Source organism: Podarcis liolepis (assembly GCF_965112155.1).
Source record: "Podarcis liolepis genome assembly, chromosome: 16".
NCBI classification, from domain to species: Eukaryota; Metazoa; Chordata; class Lepidosauria; order Squamata; family Lacertidae; genus Podarcis; species Podarcis liolepis.
In genome coordinates this window covers 9,143,600-9,166,880 of record NC_139567.1, presented here as the reverse complement: position 1 = coordinate 9,166,880, position 23,281 = coordinate 9,143,600, and the positions used below count along the sequence as shown (strand labels likewise).

Sequence of the window (23,281 nt, the reverse complement as noted above, 5' to 3'; positions counted from 1 at the left end):
GCAAAATAAGGAAGATATGTCTTTGATAGGGGACGCGGGTTGCGCTGTGGGTTAAACCACAGAGCCTAGGACTTGCCGATCTGAAGGTCAGTGGTTCAAATCCCCGTGATGGGGTGAGCTCCCGTTGCTCGGTCCCTGTTCTTCCAACCTAGCAGTACCCTAGGTATGGCACTCCAAACTGTAACTTTATGTTGCAGGTTCAGTTTGTTATTTCAGTTAGTGATGTGTGAGGTTCATTGTGGCTTACATTGGGGATTGGCTCAGATATAAGCTGGACTACTTTCCCACCAGGGATGCGGGTGGCACTGTGGGTTAAACCACTGATCCTAGGGCTTGCTGATCAGAAGGTCGGCGGTTTGAATCCCTGCGACGGGGTGAGCTCCCGTTGCTTGGTCCCTGTTCTTCCAACCTAGCAGTTCTAAAGCACGTCAAAGTGCAAGTAGATAAATAGGTACCACTCTGGCGGGAAGGTAAACGGCATTTCCGTGCGCTGCTCTGGTTCGCCAGAAGTGGCTTAGTCATGCTGGCCACATGACCTGGAAGCTGTAAGCCGGCTTCCTCGGCCAATAAAGCGAGATGAGCGCCGCAACCCCAGAGTCGGTCACGACTGGACCTAATGGTCAGGGGTCCCTTTACCTTTACCTTTATGTCTTTGGTGTACAGATGCAAGTTTGAACAATAAAGCATATATATATATGTGTGTGTGTGTGTGTGTGTGTGTGTGTGTGTGTGTGTGTGTGTATATATATATATATATATATATATATATATATATATATAGCCAAAGGGGGTTCCCAATTATACAGAGGCTGGCTTCATTTGCACAGGTTCTTTCACATGAGCTGTGGATGAACTGGGCTCCTGATCACATTGATGAGGTTCTAGGTCAGCTGTCCCTTTGCAGGGCAGCCTCTGTTATTTCTTTCCTCTGGGTGGGATGAGACCAGCAGCACCTCCTGGTCACTGAGAGGCCGCAGCAGAGGCAGCTTGGGTGGGCAACTGCTGGGGAGGCAGAATACCTGGCCTCCAAGGAGCAGGCTGCAGATGTCACTGCCACCAGAGTGGCAGAAGCAGAATCTATTGCCCCTGTGGATCTGACCACCTGAGGCAGTCACTTCACCCTGCTTCATGGGTGGGCCAGCCCTGCTGACAGATGTCTCCCATCATGCATTTCATGACGTGACTTTTCACCAGCCACCTGGGGGGGGGGAGTTTAGTACTTCACCTGCTACTGAGAGTGTTGGGGCAGTGTTGGGGGAGATATATCTCCTCAGTTTAGCCATATGTTGTTCTAACAACTGCACATTCCTTTATTCATGGCCATGACTTTCCCTATTAATTTATAAAAGAAAAATATTTCTTACCCTCAATCCAAAGTAAAAGAGGAAGAATAAATTGAAGAAGAGGTCAACAAAAACTGTCTGGTCTTCAAATGAGAGACAGAACTGTTTAACACTGGAGAAGAGAGGGAAAGGGGTTCATTATTGTTTACAGGCCGATATGGATTCCCGTGTCAGTGTGGTTTAATGGTTAGATTCTTGGACTGAGACCAGGGAGACCAGAGTTCGATGTAAATAATAATAATAATAATAATAATAATAATAATAATAATAATTTATTATACCCCGCCCATCTGGCTGGGCTTCCCCAGCCACTCTGGGCAGCTTCCAACAAAATATTAAAAGGTTAAAATACATAACCGTGAGCTCATTGGATGAAATTTGGGATAGAAATAAATATTGTGGGACATGTTTGTTTGTTTGTCTGTTTGTTCCTCTGCTCTCTTTGGATTTGGATGCCACTTCATATACTATCGCCAAACTCAGCATGAGGGTTCCTGAGGTGAAGAGGTGGTAGTATTTGCCAATGTTTGGATTTAGGGCACCATTTTGAAACAAGATGATGGACTGAAACCTGATTTTAGCATGACTTCACCAGCCTTCTGGCATAGATTCGACCACATCTCAATATACTGTCACCACAACCAATTCAAGCATTCCAGAGGTGGGGGTGGCAATCTTTGTCAATGATAGGATGCCAGGCACCATTTTGATTCAAGTTGGCAGAACAAAATATGACTTTAGCATGATTTCACCCATTTTTTTGGTCATAGGTTCGTCACCATCTGGAGCCAGAACCAGCACTAACACTTATTCTAGGAGTGAAGCTAGCAAAAAAACATGGAAGACTCCTTTTTCTGGGCAAAGGACATTCAGCGGGAAGCCAGAAACTGAGAAGGGGCACCTCAGAAAGTGCTGTACTCTCCTTCATTGGGAGTTTTTAAACAGAGGCTAGATGGCCACCTAGCAGGGATCCCTTAGCTCTGATTTCTACATTGCAGGGGTTGAAATAGATGACCCTTGATATCACTTCCAACTATAATTCCATGATTCTATGATATATATTGTAGGGCAATGGAGGGGGAGTGCTGTTTTGCTTTAAGTCAATCCATCTGAAACAGTTAAGTTACTAGGAGACAGGGCAGGTGCCTGAGATAAGCTGAAGTTCCTGGCTCTGTATAAAGAGTAAGAAGCTTTCTGTAATTTAGATTAGGTAAAGAGAGAGGTGGATTTTGGGGGTTCATCACAGGAGGAATCATAGAATCATAGAGTTGGAAGAGACCACAAGGGCCATCGAGTCCAACCCCCTGCAAAGCAGGAAACACCATCAGAGCACTCCTGACATATGGTTGTCAAGCCTCTGCTTAAAGACCTCCAAAGTAGGAGACTCCACCACACTCCTTGGCAGCAAATTCCACTGTCGAACAGCTCTTACTGTCAGGAAGTTCTTCCTAATGTTTAGGTGGAATCTTCTTTCTTGTAGTTTGGATCCATTGCTCCGTGTCCGCTTCTCTGGAGCAGCAGAAAACAACCTTTCTCCCTCCTCTATGTGACATCCTTTTATATATTTGAACATGGCTATCATATCACCCCTTAACCTCCTCTTCTCCAGGCTAAACTTGCCCAGCGCCCTTAGCCGTTCCTCATAAGGCATCGTTTCCAGGCCTTTGACCATTTTGGTTGCCCTCCTCTGGACACGTTCCAGTTTGTCAGTGTCCTTCTTGAACTGTGGTGCCCAGAACTGGACACAGTACTCCAGGTGAGGTCTGACCAGAGCAGAATACAGTGGCAAGAATACAGTGGCAGAATACAGAGGAGCTGGAGTTGTTGTTGTTGTTGCTGCTGCTGCTGCTACTGCACTAATTTTAACCAAAGATGAGGCCAACATGCCCTAGTTCCTTTTCAAATTAATATAAGCCAGGCTATTGAATAGGGCACCACACAGCAGCCAGTGTAGAGTCATGAGCGATTGGAGACATGGGCAATGAATGGTCCTTGTTTTGATAATGGAAGTCTGAGTGGAATGCTATGCTGTGGTTAATCTGGCCCATTTCATGACACTCATCACAACATTGACCTTTTTTCATGGGAACAATGGAACTATAATATGCTGTATCTAGTCTCTAGGATTTGAGGAAGGGTTGGGGAAATACTCATCTGGAGATGACAGAGATCAAACCAGGGACCTTTTGTTTGCAAAGCATATGTGACATATGCCTGACTCTCTTCCTTCAACCAGTATAGACTGGTGCAAGATTTGTCATTAAAAGCAAATTTGGGTTTAATGAGATATTCAGAACTGGCAGCAACTGAGCAAAACCACCCTCATGCTGCATCACCATGCTATGTCCCCTCCCAAATATCAACAAGTTGAATTTCACATTCCATTTGGCACCTTTGACAGTTTCCACATTTTGTGTTTTTGACAAGTGCAGAATGACAGAATGAAATTGCCAAAGCCATTTTGATTTGTGCTTTTCAATATGATGTTGCTGTTTCCAACCCAGAAAAAAAATAAATCCCACTTTTCAATATGTAGCCTGTACCCTATATCTTTTAGTGGGACCATATGCTTTAGTTGCAAGTATCTAACAGATACAGTAGCTGTTTTCTCACCATTTATTGCCCAGCTGCTCATGTGGGTCCTCAATTTGGAGCATTAGCGACTTTGATAGAATACCTTGTATTTTAAATTTCTGAATAAAGTGTGGAATATAGTACTTTAATCTGAATGTGAAAGCCGAAACATACACACTGTGCAAACACACCACATAGTGCCGCTACTGTCTCCTCTGTGTTTGTTACCAGTAAGTTCCAAAGATCAATTCAAAGTACTGAGGTTGTTGCTTTAATTAAAACCCTACATGGCCTAGAACAAGAGTATCACTGTCTACTCACATATGAGCCTGTCTGAGCAAGAGTAACCACCAGCTCAGTGGTTAAACACATGTAAGGAGGCTGCTGTTGCAATTAGGTTCTGATTGCAGGTTCCTCATGGGCACCTCGTTGGCCATGTGAGAACAGTGTCCTAGACTGGATGAGACTGAGTCAGAAGAGCTCTTCTTCTGTTGTTATGCTTCGCATGCAAAAGGCCCAATTCCCGGGCATCGGGAAGGGCCGTTACTTTGTGGCAGAGCATTTGCTTTTAATAATAATAATGATGATGATAATAATAATAATAATAATAATAATAATAATAATAATAATAATAATAATTTTTATTATTTATACCCTGCCCTCCCCAGCCAAGACCGGGCTCAGGGCGGCTAACAACCAATAAAAAACAAGTTGATTGAAATGCAACTTAAAAAAACAAGATTAAAATACAACATTAAAATGCAGCCTCATCACAGGAGGAGAAAGGAAAAAGAAAGAGGAGGTGGGAATCAAATTAGCTCCAAGCCAAAGGCCAGGCAGAACAACTCTTTCTTATAGGCCCTGCAGAAAGAAATCAGATCCTGCAGGGCCCTGGTCTCATGAGACAGAGCGTTCCACCAGGTCGGAGCCAGAGTTGAAAAGGCCCTGGCTCTGGTTGAAGCCAATCTAACTTCCTTAGGGCCTGGGACCACTAGGGTGTTGCTATTCATGGACCTTGAGGCTCTCCGTGGGGCATACCGGGAGAGGCAGTCCCGTAGGTACGAGGGTCCTAGGCCGTGAAGGGCTTTAAAGGTCAAAACCATGCATGCAGCAGACCCTTGGTTCAGTCCCTGGCATCTCCAGGTAGGACCAGGAGAGATCCAGCCATTGTGGACAAGACTTAGCTAGATGGTCTAATGGTCTGGCTCAGAAACATAGGGAGCTGCCTTGTACCATTTCTGGACAGGGCTGGGAAAGACTCTTGTCTGAAACACTGGAAAACTGGCTGCCAACCATTGTCTGAACTATGGCAATCCAGGTGTGTCAATGGTTCTGACTGGTATAAGGAGCTTCCTATGAGGGCTGAGATCAGCCTGAATCCTGCTGCAGGTTCCTCTAATATCAGAAATATGACAAATAGTTGGGGGGAGAAGGCATTTTCTGTGTCCCCAAGGGAAGACCACCTGGCTCCATGTTTTGCTCACCTTTCAACCTCTGCTCACCGCAAAGATAGATATTTGGGGGCATTTTGCCTCCAAATATAATTCTAGTGAGCATTTCTTGGAGTGCGCCTTCCCAATATAATTTGTGCATTTGATTTTTAATGTGATTGATGGATTACTGAGAGTTTCAATATGAATTTTAACATTGTCTTATTATTATTATTTTATTTTTATTATGTTATATTTTATATTTTACTATTATTATCCTTCCCTGTTGCTTGTGTTTTTGCCATATTGGTGATTTCAAGAGAAAAGAGGATACAAATATTTTCAATAGCTATATCACTTGGTGTTTTTTTTAAAAAAACAACAAATTAAAAATACACTTTAGGATAGATTTCTGAATTATAATTACCTTTGACAATTGATGAAGTAAATGATGAGTGATCCAATGCTAAACAGGAACACCAGTATGACCTAAAACAGTGATAACTGATATGAAAATCCAGCTGATTCTAAATCATGCCATTCAAATATCAAGATGCGAAACCATTTTACTATCTTCTTGAAACAAGGATGGGGACTCTGTAGCCCTTCAGATTCACTTGGACTCTAACTCCCATTATCCCTGGGTGTTGCCTATGCTAGCTGTGGCTGGTGAAAAATAAGTCCAACAATAACTGGAGTGCACAAGTTCCCCATCCTTCCCTTTAAACTTCACTAAAATGTTGGGTGGATGTACAATTTATGGCTTTCATGTACAGATTACTGGACACTTTATTTTGTGACGATACACCGTCTCTTTCCAAGCATATGTTCCTCACACAGTTCGTACTATGCAGGAACAGGACAAATGGATTAATCTGTATCAAGCACTGTTTGTTTATATATATATATATATATATATATATATATATGCAGGTTTTGGTGTCTTCGGGTGTCTTCCCGTGTAAGAGTTGGGGTGTCTAGGCGACGTTTCGACGAGGTCTCACTCGTCATCTTCAGGCTGGTGCTTTCGGCTTCTTGTTACTGGAACAGAGCAGGATCTCAGTGTTTGAGTTCCTATAAATACTGTTGAGGGGGTGTGGTGTATAGCCTCCGACGTTCTGGGCAGAGAGGAAGTTCCCAGGTTAGTGTGACTTTTCTTCTTTTGTTCCTTAATTATTGTTCCTGCCCAGAACGTCGGAGGCTATACACCACACCCCCTCAACAGTATTTATAGGAACTCAAACACTGAGATCCTGCTCTGTTCCAGTAACAAGAAGCCGAAAGCACCAGCCTGAAGATGACGAGTGAGACCTCGTCGAAACGTCGCCTAGACACCCCAACTCTTACACGGGAAGACACCCGAAGACACCAAAACCTGCATTCCTGTACCCGTGAAAATCTACGAAAGCATATATATATATATATATATATATATATATATATATATATATATTTCAGCACATGGAATTAAACATGTCCAGGAATGTACACAGATGTCACAACATAAATTATTATTATTTGCAACCATCATCAGATAAAATCTTAGGGTAACATAAAGCAACCCTCAATTTTACACAGTGCATTCAATTTTTACACAGCGCACATAGAATAATAGAATTGTAGAATTGGAAGGGACACCAACGGCCATCTAGTCCAACCCCCATAAATGCAGGAATCTCAACACATGGTCCCCCATCCAGTTTGAAACCATAGCAGACCCTGCTTAGCTTGGCAAATGTGCTAGCAGTTTCATTGCCACACTTTATATGAATTTGGGATTTGCAACTTCCCCTGGTTCCATTTTTTTTTAAAAAAACTGTTTCTCTGTTTCACTTTGCCCTGCTCTCCACTCCTCCTGAATCTTGATTTTAAAACTATAATTTCTAAAACTAATTCAGGAATTGTAGCATGTCCAGGTTGCACATGTTTGCATTCATAAAACTCTGGGGAGGGGAAGGTTGATGTGATTGACAGCATGACTGCAATTGAAGTTGGAAGTGGTGCACTAATCACTGACTCTGTCCAGAATATGAGGCATCTACTAGGAGGGAAAAACTGGTGTGAATGCTCTGGTACACTACTCTGATCTTAAAATGCTATTACTCAGAATACAAGCCAATTCCACTGAAATCAATGGAGCTTACCTCCAAGCAAATGCTATTTAAGACCAGAAGTGGTCGGCTTCAATCCAAAGAACATTTAGTTGGAAGTAAAATCTATGAGGCTTAGGACTGGAATGTAAGTTTGTGATCTTTTGGGAGGGCGCAATCTGTCCATATATTGCAGTACATTGTCGTTATAGGCCTTGAACTCTTGACAACAGAGATTTTGGTGGCGCATGCTGGGCTTAGGGTCTGCATTTGAGTTTCCATATCATGTAATGCTGATCTCAAAGCAGAGGAAGTCAAATATTGCTTGGCTTGGAAATAAGCTGAGCTATTTTTTAGGGTTTGGTGCGAAAGTAAAGGTAAAGGTAAAGGGACCCCTGACTATTAGGTCCAGTCGCAGATGACTCTGGGGTTGCGGCGCTCATCTCACTTTACTGGCCAAGGGAGCCAGCGTACAGCTTCTGGGTCATGTGGCCAGCATGACTAAGCCACTTCTGGCAAACCACAGCAGTGCATGGAAACGCCATTCACCTTCCCGCTAAAGCGGTACCTATTTATCTACTTGCATTTTGATGTGCTTTCAAACAGCTAGGTTGGCAGGAACAGGACCGAGCAACGGGAGCTCACCCCGTCGTGGGGATTCAAACCACCGACCTTCTGATCAGCAAGCCCTAGGCTCAGTGGTTTAACCCACAGTGCCACCCACATCCCCGGTGGGAAAGTAGTCCAGCTTATATCTGAGCCAATCCCCAATGTAAGCCACAATGAACCTCACGCATCACTAACTGCCTGCAACATAAAGTTACTGTGTGGAGTGCCATACCCAGGGTTGATGTTTTTGAGCTATTTTTATGGAAAATCGGCAAAAACAACACAGCCGACATGGGTTGCCATATGTCTGGATTTTCCCAGACATTTTGACGAATTCCGCCCGGACACGGCTTCCAACTGCAGTATTCTGGGTAGGGTTTTTGTTAGGATATTTCTGTTCCACCTTAAAAGGGAGCAGGCTGTGAATCACAGAGTCTGCGTATTTCCTGTTCACAGGATGTTTATGTTTCCTATTGCTTTCGTTTGTCTCTCTCTGCTGGAGACACTGACACAGGCAGTCATGTCTTTCTTTGTTCTACGTCCATTGAATAAAACTTGTAAATAATGCTCTCCTGAGTGCAACTTTTGGCTGTGCATTATCTGCTGATAAAGAGTGTGCATCGGCTCTAGAATGTTCTGGAGCTCATGTCGCTATTTTTTTCTCCTAACGTTCTTTTTTTTTGTACTTTGGAAAACCTTGAGATTTTATTGAATCTGCCAGTACCTTCTGATTTTGCATGAGTGGTGTTGTTTTGTGGTGCCTGAACGCAAGGAATGTGTATGGGGGCGGTTATCATCTTGCAGCCCTGCCTCCTCTCCTCCTGCAGTATCATGTGTGATTATTTGTAGTACTTCTTCATGTCCCTCCTCCTCAAGAGGTCTGGAATGTGGCAGCATGAGAACAGGCCTTCTCTGCAGTGGCTCCCCATCTGTGGAATGCTCTTCAGAGGGAAGCTCACCTGGTGCCTTCATTATACACCTTTAGGCGCCAGGCAAAAACATTCCTTTTTAACCAGGCCTTTGGTTGATTTGATTGACATCCTATGCCCTTTTAAAATGTGTTTTTTTGTGGGGGCAGCTATTGGGTTGTTGTTCTTATTTTTATTATGTAGTTTGTGGTTTTATAGCTTGATTTTATTATGTGAACCGCCTTGAGACCCCCGGGTATAGGGTGGTATATAAATTCAATTAATAATAATAATAATACAGTGGTACCTCGCAAGACGAATGCCTCGCAAGACGAAAAACGCGCAAGACGAAAGAGTTTTCCGTTTTTTGAGTCGTTCCGCAAGACGAATTTCCCTATGGGCTTGCTTCGCAAGACGAAACGTCTTGCGAGTTCTTGTGAGTTTGTTTCCTTTTTCTTAAAGCCGCTAAGCCGTTAATAGCCGCTAAGCTGCTAAGCCGCTAAGTCGTTAATAGCCGCTAAGCCGCTAATAGGGTTGCTTCGCAAGACGAAAAAACTGCAAGACGAAGAGACTTGCGGAACGGATTAATTTCGTCTTGCGAGGCACCACTGTAATAATAATAATACTTCCCTTCCCAATGCATACATATTAATTAAACAACTCACCAGTATACGTCCCACAACAGTCTGAGCAGAGATCATCCTGACCACCCAAACCTGAAAGTGTCTCTTCCATAGATTTAACCTAGGCATCCTTTGAGTCTGTTAAGGGGAAAAGAAAGGAGCTGAGTCCTTGAAATGGGCCACAATCCACATTGCTGTGCTACAGGCAAGCAGGGTGCTCTCATCTCTCAGATTATTGCTGTATGCCCCCTGCTACTTCTCCACATCCCCACTTCTCCACACAAGTGAGATCTGCACAGCGGTCTCTGTAAAAGCATGAGAACACTGCCTGGGTGTTTAAATAGGGACAGAATCTTTTGAAGAAACTGGGAGGGGGAAAAAAACTAAGCACACACCTGCTCATTTTAATCCTGCTGGTGAGCAAGGCAGATCTCTTATTGGAGCGCCAAGCCCGAATATTAAATAACAGACACAGGTGTAAAAGAGGGTGAGAGAAGTGTGGTTTCTGGAAATATTGGAAACCCCTCAGCGTGTTGGTGTGTTAACAATAAAAACAAATAGAGAAAAATTACGCAAATCCCACTAACACCCCCCAATTCGCCATTATTATTTATTGTGGTTCTAGAAGTTCTATTAAATGCAATTAGGCAAAATAAGCAAATCAAAGGGGTTATGTTGGGGGTAAACGAATACAAAATTAAGGCCTTCGCAGATGACGTGGTGTTGACTGTGGAAGAACCGACAGATAGCATAAAAGAAATCCTAAATGAGATGGAACAATTTGGAGATTTGGCAGGATTCAGATTGAATAAGAGAAAGACTAAAATGATAGTAAAAAATATGGACCGAGATAAAACTGAATTACTACAACAAAGAACGGAGATTGAAGTAGTAAAGAGGATCAAGTATTTAGGAATTTGGCTTTCCGATAAGAACATAGATTTATATCAATATAATTATATCCCGGTTTGGAAAGGCGTAAAAAGAGACTTAGAGATCTGGGCCAGAATGAAATTATCACTCTGGGGAAGAATATCGATGGTAAAAATGATGATACTTCCCAAACTGCTATTCTTATTCCAAACTATACCCATAATTAAAGGTACAAAATTTTTTAAAGAGTGGCAAAAGGCAATTTCGAGATATGTCTGGGAAGGGAAGAAGCCTAGAATTAAATTTAAGTTATTAACGGACTTAAAAGAAAGAGGCGGCTTCGCCCTTCCAGACATGAGACTTTACTACGAAGCAGCATGCCTGTGCTGGATAAAAGAATGGGTAAAGTTGGAAGACAGGGAATTATTAGATCTCGAAGGTTTTAACAACAAAGCTGGGTGGCATGCGTATCTATGGAGCGATAAGAAGAGGGTAGAAAAAGGCTTTACAAATCATATTTTCAGAGGTGCTTTATTAGAGGTCTGGGAGAGATACAAAAATATATTAGAACCAAAAATTCCCCATTGGTTATCCCCGTTAGAGATGATGTGTATAAAGAAAGTAAATATGAGAGAGAAGTGGGGAAATTATGGAGAAATGGTTTGTAATGAAGGAGGGAAGTGGAAACTTAAACCCTATGACCAAATTAAGGCCTTAACCTATGATTGGTTACACTATTTCCAGATAAACGAAATGTTTAAAAAGGAGTTGAAGGAAAGGAATTATGTAGTGAAAGAATCAATCTTTCAAAAAGAGATAATAAATAATGAGCATAAAAATCTGTCAAAAATGTATAAAATATTGCTGGAGTGGTACATGAAGGATGAGGAGGTGAAGGCGGTGATGGTTCAATGGGAAAGAGATTTTGGTTATAATGTTCATTCAGAGGATTGGGAAAGGCTCTGGAAAGAGAATATAAAATTCACAGCTTGCACGTTACTGAGGGAAAACATGATGAAAATGCTTTACAGATGGTATCTGTCACCTATGAAACTAGCAAAGATGTACAAGGTGGACAACAAATGCTGGAAATGTAAAGATAAAGAAGGGACCTTCTTCCACCAGTGGTGGGAGTGTAAAAAAGTTAAATGCTTCTGGGAAGAGATTTATAACGAGCTGAAAAAGATGTTGAAGTACACCTTTGTGAAAAAACCAGAAGCATTCTTATTAGGTATTGTTGGGAAGGATGTGAGAAGAAGGGACTGTAAACTTTTTCAATATGCGGTGACAGCTGCCAGAATCGTGCTAGCTCAGATGTGGAAACAGGAGGAAGTCCCAACAGTAGAGGAGTGGAGAGCAAAATTGATAGAATACGCCGAACTGGATAAATTAACAGGGAAAATTAGATATACTAAAGATCAAAAATTTATAAAGGATTGGGAGAAATTTGTGTGTTATCTGGAAATTAACTATGGTGTTAAAACAACGCTAGCGGGATTTAAAGAGGCTTTGTAAAGCACTAATAAATATTGCAAAGCAGAGAGGATAAAGAAGGGAGGGATAAGTGGCAATATGGAAGATAGATGAAATGTGTATTAAAAGGATAACCACGATCGATCGTCAGCGACGCTGAAGGAAGTCAAAAAACGGATATGATGGTTGTATAATGAATGTATTTCCTCTTCTTGGAAATGTTTTATATATGTTCTTTTTTCTTTTTCTTTTTTGTTAACTTTTCTTTTTTCTTTTGAAAACCTTAATAAACATTTAAAAAAAAAAAAAAACATACAACGAACAACTGGATAGCAATCATGAGCAGCAGAACTAGATAATTCACAGCCAGTCCCAGCTTTCAGTTTCTTCAATTTGTTTACATTTTTCTTAGCCTTTTAGGTTATATTTCCCAAAGCCATGCTCATGAGCTGTTTACTGTTGCACACGTATGTTGTTATATGTTGTCAGAACATCACACAAGATAAATTGAAAGGTATATTTGAGTACAATCGCACCAATATTTTATCCCTGATGTGTGGTTGGGGGGCGAGAAAGCAGCCCCCACCCCAAAGAACCAAGATACCTCCCCAAGGATGGCTCTTAGTAACCAGCTGTAACTAGTTCCATCTGCTGTATATTGTCCAGGCATGGAAACCCTCCTTACTCAGCATCCAATTGTGTGTTTACCTTCAATCCAGTAAATTTAAACAAGGACTTCAATGTGTATTCAACTACTCTGAACATCAAGATGAGGAGGATGCCTCCCACAAAAATGGACAGACAGGCGGACATAAAGGCCAGTTGAACATATTCGGTGCAGTGGCTCCCAATTTCCTCATCCCAGCTTCCACCCACTTCATGATAATGCATATCTCATTCCTCTGCTGTCTCTTCTGCTTTTTTCCTATTGTTCGCTTGGGATGTTCTAAGAAATACCCTTCCTTTCTAGAATCTTTGTGATGTCACTGCCAACATATGATGTCATTCATAGAGCGAGCTGTAGACATCAGCTATGTTTATGGAATACCAGCTGAACAAGGAACAATGTGGATTACACAAAGAAAGTTGCCTCAGCTGCTGCTTCCTACTTAGCCCCGAAAGGGTGACTGGGTAAACCCACACTGTCCCAGGGTGGATGGATGAGACACCACAGCAATCAAGGTGTGGTGGTCTCACTTGGCTGGAATGAGCCTTTTTGGGCCAGACCCATCCCCTTTCTGATTGAGCCACTAAGGTATAAACATCTTCTCTTCTCCTCCTTCAGGAGGAAGTCTGTCAAGGCTTCCTCCTCCATTAGAGTGAGCCCAACGTATCTCCATGTGAGACTCAGGGGAGTGGAATGTTCTCCTCAAGAGGGACCCATAGTAACTTTGGTAAACAACACCAACTGACAAATGGAATATGGGAAGAATTAACCCCAGCACTCCTTTCACAATCCTTCAGCAACTCTCAGATCCGTTAGAAGTAAATAAAAAGAGTTGACAGATCTCCTATGTCACCAGGGGCATAGTGTGGGTTGCCTGTGCCCAGCATGGGGAAGTGTTGTGCCCCCCTAGTGGACTGGGAAACTGGGGTAGAGGTGCATACCAGGCAATCACATTGGTGTTGACAGTTGTGCTGCTCCTTCCTCCCTTGTCCCACCCCAACCCAGAGGCTCCTCGCAGCCAATGAATAATGCTGCCACCTGGACAATGAGGCAGCTGGAACCCCTCACAGGAGAGGCGAAGAAGCGAGCAGGGAAGTGTGACTTACGGGGTCCCTCAACCCTGCATTAAGTCTCTATTTGGGTATGTCTACACAGGTAAGGGACGCGGGTGGCACTGTGGGTTAAACCACAGAGCCTAGGACTTGCAGATCAGAAGGTCAGTGGTTCGAATCCCCGCAATGGGGTGAGTTCCCGTTGCTCGGTCCCTGCTCCTGCCAACCTAGCAGTTCGAAAGCACGTCAAAGTGCAAGTAGATAAATAGCTACTGCCCCGGTGGGAAGGTAAACGGCGGTTCCGTGCACTGCTCTGGTTCGCCAGAAGTGGCTTAGGCATGCTGGCCACATGACCCGGAAGCTGTACGCCGGCTCCCTTGGCCAATAAAGCGAGATGAGCACCGCAACCCCAGAGTCGGTCACGGCTGGACCTAATGGTCAGGGGTCCCTTTACCTTTACCTTTACACAGGTAGGACTTAGATGCACTCATTCAATGGATTCAGTCTCTGTAAGAGTGTAAGAGAGAAGCTCAGGTAAGGTTAAGGGAACAGGTGGTGAGTGGGCTGCACAGATTGCAAAAGCTCCTTCTCAATGCTTCCTCCCTGCCACTCCCCCTGACCACCACCTGCCTCCCCCCTGCTCCCACAACTGGCTCCTTCACAAGAGCAGGGAAGCTACAGCAGCCTCCACAGCAGCAGCTGATTTTTCTCCTCCTTCCTCTGTGCTTCTTTCTCGCTGCTAGCTCCCTCCCCACCCACCACCCTTCCATGGCCCTCCTCTGGACCAGGCAGCCCCTCCACTGTCCTCCACCCCCACTTGCAGTTGCCTTGAGACCCCTGCACTGCACTGGGCAAACTCACCAGCAGCAAAACAAAACACAGCTGCTCTTGCAAAGTGGCACATGGCTAGGGTGCAGGGCCAGCATGAGGAGGCAACAGGCATTCCTCCCAAAACTGTGCCCCCCCAAATGTGCCCGGGCCCACCACCCCGGTAGCTCCCACCATGCCACAACAAGCCCCCTGTGTGTCACAACAAGTTTGAGTCTCAGGCTAGGCCTTGGGCAGAGGGGACAGACAATGGAGACATAAAGGATGATGCACTATATTCTACATTTCGCTTGATACAGCGGAACATCCCTCTTTCCTTCTTCCCCTGCTTCAAGCCTCACTTCTGCAGCTGCTGGAATCAGATGGAGCTAGTTATCTCAGCCGTTCACTCCCCATTGGAATATAATTTCATCAAAATCTCTAGGGTTCATAGAGAGGTTTTTAAAAAATCTTTTATGAAACCAATGGATGAATAATAACGCAATCAGGTTTCTCTTCATGCAATCAGAACAGTTGAGTGGGGAAATGGTGATTTTTGTCTGAAAAGGGGACACATGCCCAGGAAAACCAAGTAGCAAAACAGTTCCCTAGCATGAGGGCTGATGGGCAAAGAATGCAATATTTTGTGGCCTTTAAATATAGCTATTACTGAATGCACCTCCTCCCCACTGCGAAAGCCAAAGGGGGCCAGTTCAAGTCAGTGTTACCGTGTGAATAAAGCAATGTGCCAACAGTAGCCATTTTGTAACTTTGGCAATGTGACTCTTCTTCTTTATATTTCCACATGTGAGTCCTTTCCAGCTGACCCAGCACAATTATCATCAACTCTCCATTGTGGAATACCCTCATGCTCAAGCCAACATCTGCTGAAAAGCAAGTTTCTAGAATTAGATTGTATGCATGCAAATACACGGGTGGTCCCCACCCCTAGAAGCAAGACGTGACTGGGATTCAACGTCACAACTTTATTAACTATCAAGGCACTGAGAGAAAATGAATCTAGGGAACTGTAGGAAGCCTAACATGATGAAGGTGCTTTGAGAACTCCCCAGCCCATCATCTGGGCAACCCAATCCTGGCTCAGGGTCCCAGATTTAGATGGTTAATGGATTAGTACCCCTCTATGTCTGCTTGGGACGAGGGTGGTGCTGTGGGTAAAACCTCAGTGCCTAGGACTTGCTGATCGCAAGGTCGGCAGTTCGAATCCCCGTGGCGGGGTGAGCTTCCGTTATTCGGTCCCAGCTCCTGCCCACCTAGCAGTTTGAAAGCACATAAAAGTGCAAGTAGATAAATAGGTACCGTTTTATAGTGGGAAGGTAAACGGCGTTCCGTGTGCGGCGCTGGTGCTGGCTCACCAGCTGCAGCTTCGTCATGCTGGCCATGTGGCCCGGAAGTGTCTTCGGACGGCGCCGGCTCCCGGCCTCTTGAGTGAGATGAGCGCGCAACCCTAGAGTCGGTCACGGGCAGGGGTACCTTTACCTTTACCTTTATGTCTGCTCACTTAAAATCAAGCTGAGGTGGGCATCCAAGAGTTGTATCCCAGCATTTCGAAGGAAGCCTGTTCTAGTGCTCAAGGTCTTTTTCTTCTGTTCCTGGTGAGGAGTCGGGGTAGATTGAATGAACATCCCTTCACTGAGATGTTGCCCTTGGGTGCTCATCAGGGGTGCTAAGCTAAACTCCTTCCCTGCTCATACTATGTGCCACAAGAGCTTAAGCTGGGCTAACCTCTGCCCACCTGCAGAGCACAAGGTCGGACAGGCCCCTATGTGGATCCTTGATAAATAAATCACATCCTTCAGTAGAAAGGTGGACACCACCATCTCTATAAAGATGAGTCAGTGAGTGGTGGATCTGCTCATATGCAATGTATGCACGCCCGTCTAACCTTCTGATTCTCCATGGGGCACTGCAGTAAAAACTGTCATCCTAGGGTTCTAGATTCAGGTAGATAGCCGTGTTGGTCTGACGCAGTCAATACACACACACACACACACACACACACACACCCCTCTGGTTACATACTTAATTCATTCCAGAGGACCGTTCTTAACCTGAAACTGTTCTTAACCTGAAGCACCGCTTTATCTAATGGGGCATCCTGCTGCTGCCGCGCCACTGCCGTGCGATTTCTGTTCTCATCCTGAAGCAAAGTTCTGAACCAGACGTACTATTTCTGGGTTAGCGGAGTCCATAACCTGAAGCATAAGTAACCTGAAGCTTATGTAACCCGAGGTACCACTGTATATATAATCCAGTAGCACCTTAGAGACCAACTAAGTTTGTTCTTGGGACGCAGGTGGCGCCGTGGTCTAAACCCCTGAGCCTCTCGGGCTTGCTGATCAGGAGGTCAGCGGTTCACATTCCTGTGACGGGGTGAGCTCCCATTGCTCGGTCCCAGCTCCTGCCAACCCAGCAGTTTGAAAGCATGCCAGTGCAAGTAGATAAATAGGTATCACTCTGGCGGGAAGGTAAACAGCATTTCCGTGCTCTGATCGGGTTTTGGTGTTCTGTTGCACCAGAAGCAGCTTAGTTATGTTGGCCACATGACCCGGAAAAACTGTCTGCAGAGCAGACAAACGCTGGCTCCCTCAGCCTGTAAAGCGAGATGAGTGCCGCAACCCCAGAGTCGTTTGCGACTGGACTTAACTGTCAGGGGTCCTTTACCTTTTTAAGTTTGTTCTTGGTATAAGCTTTTGTGTGCATGCACACGAAAGCTTATACCAAGAACAAACTTAGTTGGTCTCTAAGGTGCTATTGGACAATTGTTATATTTTTTAAAAATATTTTGTCATCCTTGGGGACTGAAAGGTCTGGTTATTGATAACATGGACAGTAAACTGATTATTGTTGTTGTTTGATTTCTATACCACCCTTTATCAAAAGATCCCAAGGAGGTGTACTGTCAGGGAACTGACATCGGAGCAGAGGGGAGAGGCGGTACTTCTCGATTCTGCAGAAGAGGGAACGAGTAAGGGTAGAGAGAGAGAGTCATCTGGGGAAGAATGTCCAGGTGACACCAGGAAGAAGGAAGAGGGGGAAAGCATCTTGGAGGAGAGGCTCTGAGACTCTGGCACTGAAGGCAGTGAAGAGAGTGGAGGGCCACCCCTAGGCACGCCCACTCTGCGCAGAAGGGTTTCGCGCAGAGAGAGGAGGCGGAGATTATCCGTCAAGGAGCTTCTATGCTGGAGGAAGTTTAGAAGCCGCCCACTCACGGATTCGTCCAGCGATTGAGCAGCAGCAGCACCTAGGCTGCTCAGTCAGGGGAAGACACCACTAACTTCTAAGCAGTTTGGAACAGCTGGAGGTTTACACACAAGCAACCCCATTTCCCGTGACATGTACAATATTAAGAACATACTTTATGGAATATTAAAAAGCATAATACAGAGCATAATGATAAATAGCATACTAATAATAACAGCAATGGCCTCCCTCACACGAATATAACAGGCCATGGATTATTTAATAGCCAAAGGCCTGGTGGATCATGGCACCAGTTGATCATGATCACAGCAGAACCTCACCACCGAATCCTAGAAGGCAGTAGATCAGATGTTAAGCGACTGCAACAACTGGGAGGGGGCGAAGAATCATGGAATGTTAAACTCCTCATTACCTTAGACAAGGTGTAGTAAAATATTGCGCAAATCTTTATCCTCCTTTTAGACAGCATAGAAGTGGCCAAATGTACCCAAATGACGAGACACAGAGCATGGCCTCAGAAAGCAATCCTAAGGCTCGGGCAACTTCACGCAGTTGATAGCGTTTCTTACAGAAAGAGGTGAGGCACGGAAATATTGCCCAGGATGAAAGGAGGGATATTCCCCGACCTTGTTTCAGACAGATTCCACCTGCCTGCACTTTTTAAGTTTGGATTGTTGACTGTAGATCCTAATGTTATATTAATAAATATAACCTTAAACCAAATGTCCTGTCTCTCAAGTCACCTTGAGAGTGGGCAGGTAATAAGACATTAATTCTGAAGAAAGAAAGAAAGAAAGAAAGAAAGAAAGAAAGAAAGAAAGAAAGAAAGAAAGAATTTTATTATTTCGGTCACAGACCAGTTCCAGCCCACATACAATATCAAGGAAGTCAAAGGGATACATTTGAATTTGCAATTAGGTACAACAGGGACAATACAGATATAGCAACAGTTAAAAAATGTAGTCTTTGTTATACAGTGGTGCCCCGCAAGACGAAATTAATTCGTTCCGCAATTTTTCTCGTCTAGCGAATTTTTCGTCTTGCGAAGCACGAAATCCCATAGGAATGCATTGAAAATCAATTAATGCGTTCCTATGGTCAAAAAAAGTCCAAACAAAGCCAAATTTGGTACAACAACAGTTTATTAACTGCTCTTTAAAGTCACACATACTGTAAAGAGCAGTTCAAAAATTGAAGGGAAAATAAATTAACTTTATAAACAAAACATGTCTTTGTTTTTAGACAAAGAAAACAAAGTCGCGAGACGTTTTCGTGTTGCGAAGCAAGCCCATAGGGAAATTCGTCTTGCGAGGCAAATCGAAAACGGAAAAACCTTTCGTCTAGCGAGTTTTTTGTCTTGCGAGGCATTCGTCTTGCAAGGTACCACTGTATTTGCATAGTCTCTGTTTTCAGATAACACTCATCACAGCAAGCGTAATCCTCCAAATCTTTCAGCTGTATCTCCCCCACAATCAGGTCACACTTCCTCCTATCTCTTAATGTTGTAGTGGTCTGCTTATTCAACCACCAGTATCCGTAGCTTTCCCGATAACGTGCCTTTTAATGCCAATGCAAGCACATAAATGGGCACCATTCTTGGTTTATAGTCACAGCCATCATCGGCAGCTTGTTTTGGTGAAGGCAGGCTGATATATAGGGCTCACCATTGGATGGCAGCATTCTCCTGCCTTTAAAAGGAAGTGCCACCAGCATTCACTTCTTAGTGCAAACAAGTCAGTCACAAATCACAAATTTGTACAGCAAAAACACAAACAGGAAGGGTGTAGAGGGAAATGTGCGTGATTTATTAGAGACACTGCTACTCCTACTCTGATTTCAAGCTGCAAGGTTGTATTTACTGCAGAGTTGGTGATGCGCGGAGGGATGTGTCGCAGTTGACTTTGCATTTACTTCAGTATATAAAAGACAATCAGTAGTTAGCAATCTTTCCAGAAATGAACTGCTGCTTGTATAATCATTGATTTCAGTACATGCAAATGGAAATTGTCCATTAAGTAACAAGGACAGTTTGTTGTTGTTGTTTTTTAAAAAAGTTAACTCACAGATAAACTGTATTTGGCAGCCACACATTTAAAGCACCCCACCTCTGCCCCAAGGAAATCCTGGTAACTGTAGTTTAACCCTCCCAGAGCTGCAATTCACTGCACCCTTAAAAAATATTGTATCCAGGATTCTGGGAAGGGGGATGAGTGATTCAATTGCAGTTTAAATCTATGGTGTGTGTTTACAGTGGTGCCTCGCAAGACGAAATTAATCCATTCCGCGAGTCTCTTCGTCTTGCGGTTTTTTTGTCTTGCGAAGCACGGCTATTAGCGGCTTAGCGGCTATTAACGGCTTAGCGGCTTAGCGGCTTTAAGAAAAAGGAAACAAACTCGCAAGAACTCGCAAGACGTTTCGTCTTGCGAAGCAAGCCCATAGGGAAATTCGTCTTGCGGAACGACTCAAAAAACGGAAAACTCTTTCGTCTAGCAAGTTTTTCGTCTTGCGAGGCATTTGTCTTGCGAGGTACCACTGTAGCCTTTGTTTTGTTCCTATTAGACTCAAACTCTATCTCACAAATGTGATTGAAGGTACGTAGGTTGTAAGAAATACGGAACTAAGGCTGGAAAGGGCTTTTTCGTGTTTTCATTATTCTTAAGCTGAATCCAGGAAGCGTTTTATTCCATTTTCCTGGCATTCCCTTACCTGATATTTTCCATTTTTTGTGTGAACTTCCACACAAGGAAAATGCCACTTCTGGAAACCTAGTGGAATCTGCTGGAGGTTTAGCACTCATTTCCATGTTAATTGTTTACAGAGGTGAGGGATCTATTTGCAACCCAGTTCACTTTGAGTTTTGTGTTGCAATTTCATGTGTTGAAATTTGGGGCAGTATCCTGGCATACAATTCCCCCTCCTACCCCCACCCCTGCTACTTATCGTTTAGTGTGACTTGGTGGTATATCAATGAAAAAGTCGCAGATCCATAAGGTAACAGTTACTGCAGTGTAAGGGGAACATTATAAAACGGTGCTAGCATTATAACATGGAAAACTAAACCAATAAACCCCACATCCACTAGTGCCAACCATATGGGGGGGTGCCCCGGACATGATTTCTGAGCTCCCCAGGTGCCACTGAGGCATGCACAACCTGACATCATGTCATTGTGTGGTGTGACATCATAATGTCATGTTGCGCATCACTGGGCATCCATAATCTGGGGCCCAAGTTGGAGCCCCTGCCCAGGCGAGGACAAATATTGTCCTCCAGGCCTCCCTAGTCTTTGGGACTTTCCCCAGGCATCTCCTTTCCCCTGCCATTATTCCCAGGCCTGTGGCAGAATGTGTGTTTGTGTACCTGGTGGCTAAATGGAGGTGAAGCCAAGGAGGTTGCAGTGATGGAAACAAGGAGTTCTTCAACTTCATAATGATGATGATTAATGTTGATAACACTGCAGAAATGGGACGTGGGTGGGGCTGTGGTCTAACCACAGAGCCTAGGGCTTGCCAATCAGAAGGTCAGCAGTTCGAATCCCCGTGACAGGGTGAGCTCCCATTGCTCAGTCCCAGCTCCTGCCAACCTAGCAGTTTGAAAGCACGTCAAGTGCAAGTAGATAAATAGGTACTGCTCCGGTGGGAAGGTAAACGGCGTTTCCGTGCGCTGCTCTGGTTCACCAGAAGAGGCTTAGTGATGCTGGCCACATGACCCGGAAGTTGTCTGTAGACCAACACTGGCTCCTCGGCCTATAGAGCAAGATAAGTGCCGCAACCCCAGAGTTGTCCGTGACTGGACCTAATGGTCAGGGGTCCCTTTACCTTTACTTTAACATTGCAGAAATAGTGTTACAAACATGTTGTGATGTGTTTGAATGGTATGGGTGTAGCTAGCCCTAGGTTGTATGCGCACAGCAGTTTATTTTGTTTCCCCCCATGTCTCCCTAATTGTTACTTTCTACATTATCTCAGAGCTTTCACACGTAAGAGCCACTTCTGAAAATCTAGCAGAATATGGTGGAAGTTTAGTGCTCATTTCCATGTTAATTGGTTCCAGAAATAATCCGTTTTCCAACCACATTAACCCACAAAATTGGAGAAGTAAAGTGACGAAATTTGGGGCAGTACGTCGGCACACAGTTCTTTTCTGCCATTTTCATGGGGGCAGAGAAGCATGCATGTGCGAAAAGGGTGGGGGAGTAGTGACGTTGTCCAATCCCGCTGTGGCGCACTGCATCTACTGGTGTGAATGAAGTTTACCATGACATGCTGGTATACTGGTCAAAAAGCCACAGGTCCACAAAGCAATAGGTACTGCAGTGTGAAAGGATTGTTAGAAAAGGGGACCAAAAGTTACCATCACAACCAGGAAAACCAACACAATATTTCCCATGTTTGAATGCACCCCTGTTGAGACATTCTTAAGTTCTGTTTGCGGAAGCAGGTGTGCACACTCATTCTCACCCCTCCTCCCCCTTGTTGTCCCCAATTGCAGTGGTGTTCCATCCTTTGTTAGCATCTGGAGTGTCCGCATGCATGCGTACAGAAGGCAAGACTGCAGTAGTCCTGTGCTGCCAGCCGTGGCAGAGCTCAGTGGAGGGAGAAGCCAGCCAGCCGAGTCTCAGAGGGTACCTGCCTGGAGGCAGAGGCCAGATACAAGGTCCAGTCCAGTCCTAAGGTCAGGAGTATCTCAGTTCACGTAGTCAGACAATCCAGGGGTCAAGAAAGACAAGGGTCCTAGACAGGCCCAGACGGGGGTGGGTGGTGAACCATATGGGCCACTTGGCCTGGGCCTCCGATTCCAAAGGGGCCCTCGGTCAGCATATTCACAATCACAGGGGATGCACTGTCTTTATATGCAGATACGGTTCAAGCCTTGAAATAAAATAATTTGTCAGCATAACTTTTGTGAAAATTATTTATATACTCACTTATTTATAAGACTTCAGTTATCCCCAGGGTAAAGAAAAGGGGGGCACATTATCTACCTGGCCCGGGCCTCTGCCTGGCTCTGGTCCTAGACACTGGCAGAGGAAGGCAGGTGCGGGGGGTGCGGTGCGCACCGGGTGTCAGCCGTGAAGGTGGGTGACATCACCGCATCACACCCACACCCACACTTGCTGCACGGGCAGTGGGCCACTAGGGACGATGCTGCCGCGGGCAACTAGTGGTGCCCACCGACACTCGCCGCATGAGCAGCAGGCGGCTAGGGACACTCACCTCGCGGGCGGCGCGGCACTCCCCCACACTTGCTGTGCAGGCGGCTAGGGACTCTTGCCGTGAGGGCTGGCTAGCCCCCCCCCCCCCGCTCCTGGTGCCAGAGCAGGCATCTCCGCCCCGGTCCTAGATCACAAGAAGCAAGAAGCAGCAAGGTCTGGTCAGGAACAACAAATGTTGTTTCCAGCAACTGACTGAGGCTGGAAATCCTGCTTAAGAAAGCTGGAGCCAACAGGGTCTCCTCAGGAGCAAGAAGGCAGATCAGCAGCAGGTGGAGTCACTTCCCCCTCTGCTCCTTTAGGCTGCTGCTCAGCAGGTGAAGCTGACTCCTGTCCCATGACAAAGACCAGGAGCTGGGTGTGGAGGGTGAACAAAACCCACCAGGCCAGCCCAA

General features: G+C 44.8%; 1 protein-coding gene across 2 annotated transcripts in view; it reads right to left on the bottom strand.

Moving 5' to 3' along the window:
• KCNU1 (potassium calcium-activated channel subfamily U member 1) overlaps positions 1-12,882 on the bottom strand; it is a 103,114-nt gene extending 90,232 nt beyond the window's left edge. Inside the window, exons 1-4 of one of the 2 annotated variants that reach the window (XM_083480374.1) lie at positions 12,632-12,882; positions 9,620-9,715; positions 5,775-5,836; positions 1,365-1,455 (exon numbers count right to left, since the gene is read on the bottom strand). In XM_083480374.1, coding sequence (XP_083336500.1) covers positions 1,365-1,455; positions 5,775-5,836; positions 9,620-9,715; positions 12,632-12,814 — 432 coding nt within the window. In that variant the 5' untranslated portion in view covers positions 12,815-12,882. The remainder of the gene's footprint in view (positions 1-1,364; positions 1,456-5,774; positions 5,837-9,619; positions 9,716-12,631) is intronic. The other variant, XM_083480373.1, reaches the window with a different exon arrangement.
• Positions 12,883-23,281: the final 10,399 nt, after the last annotated feature.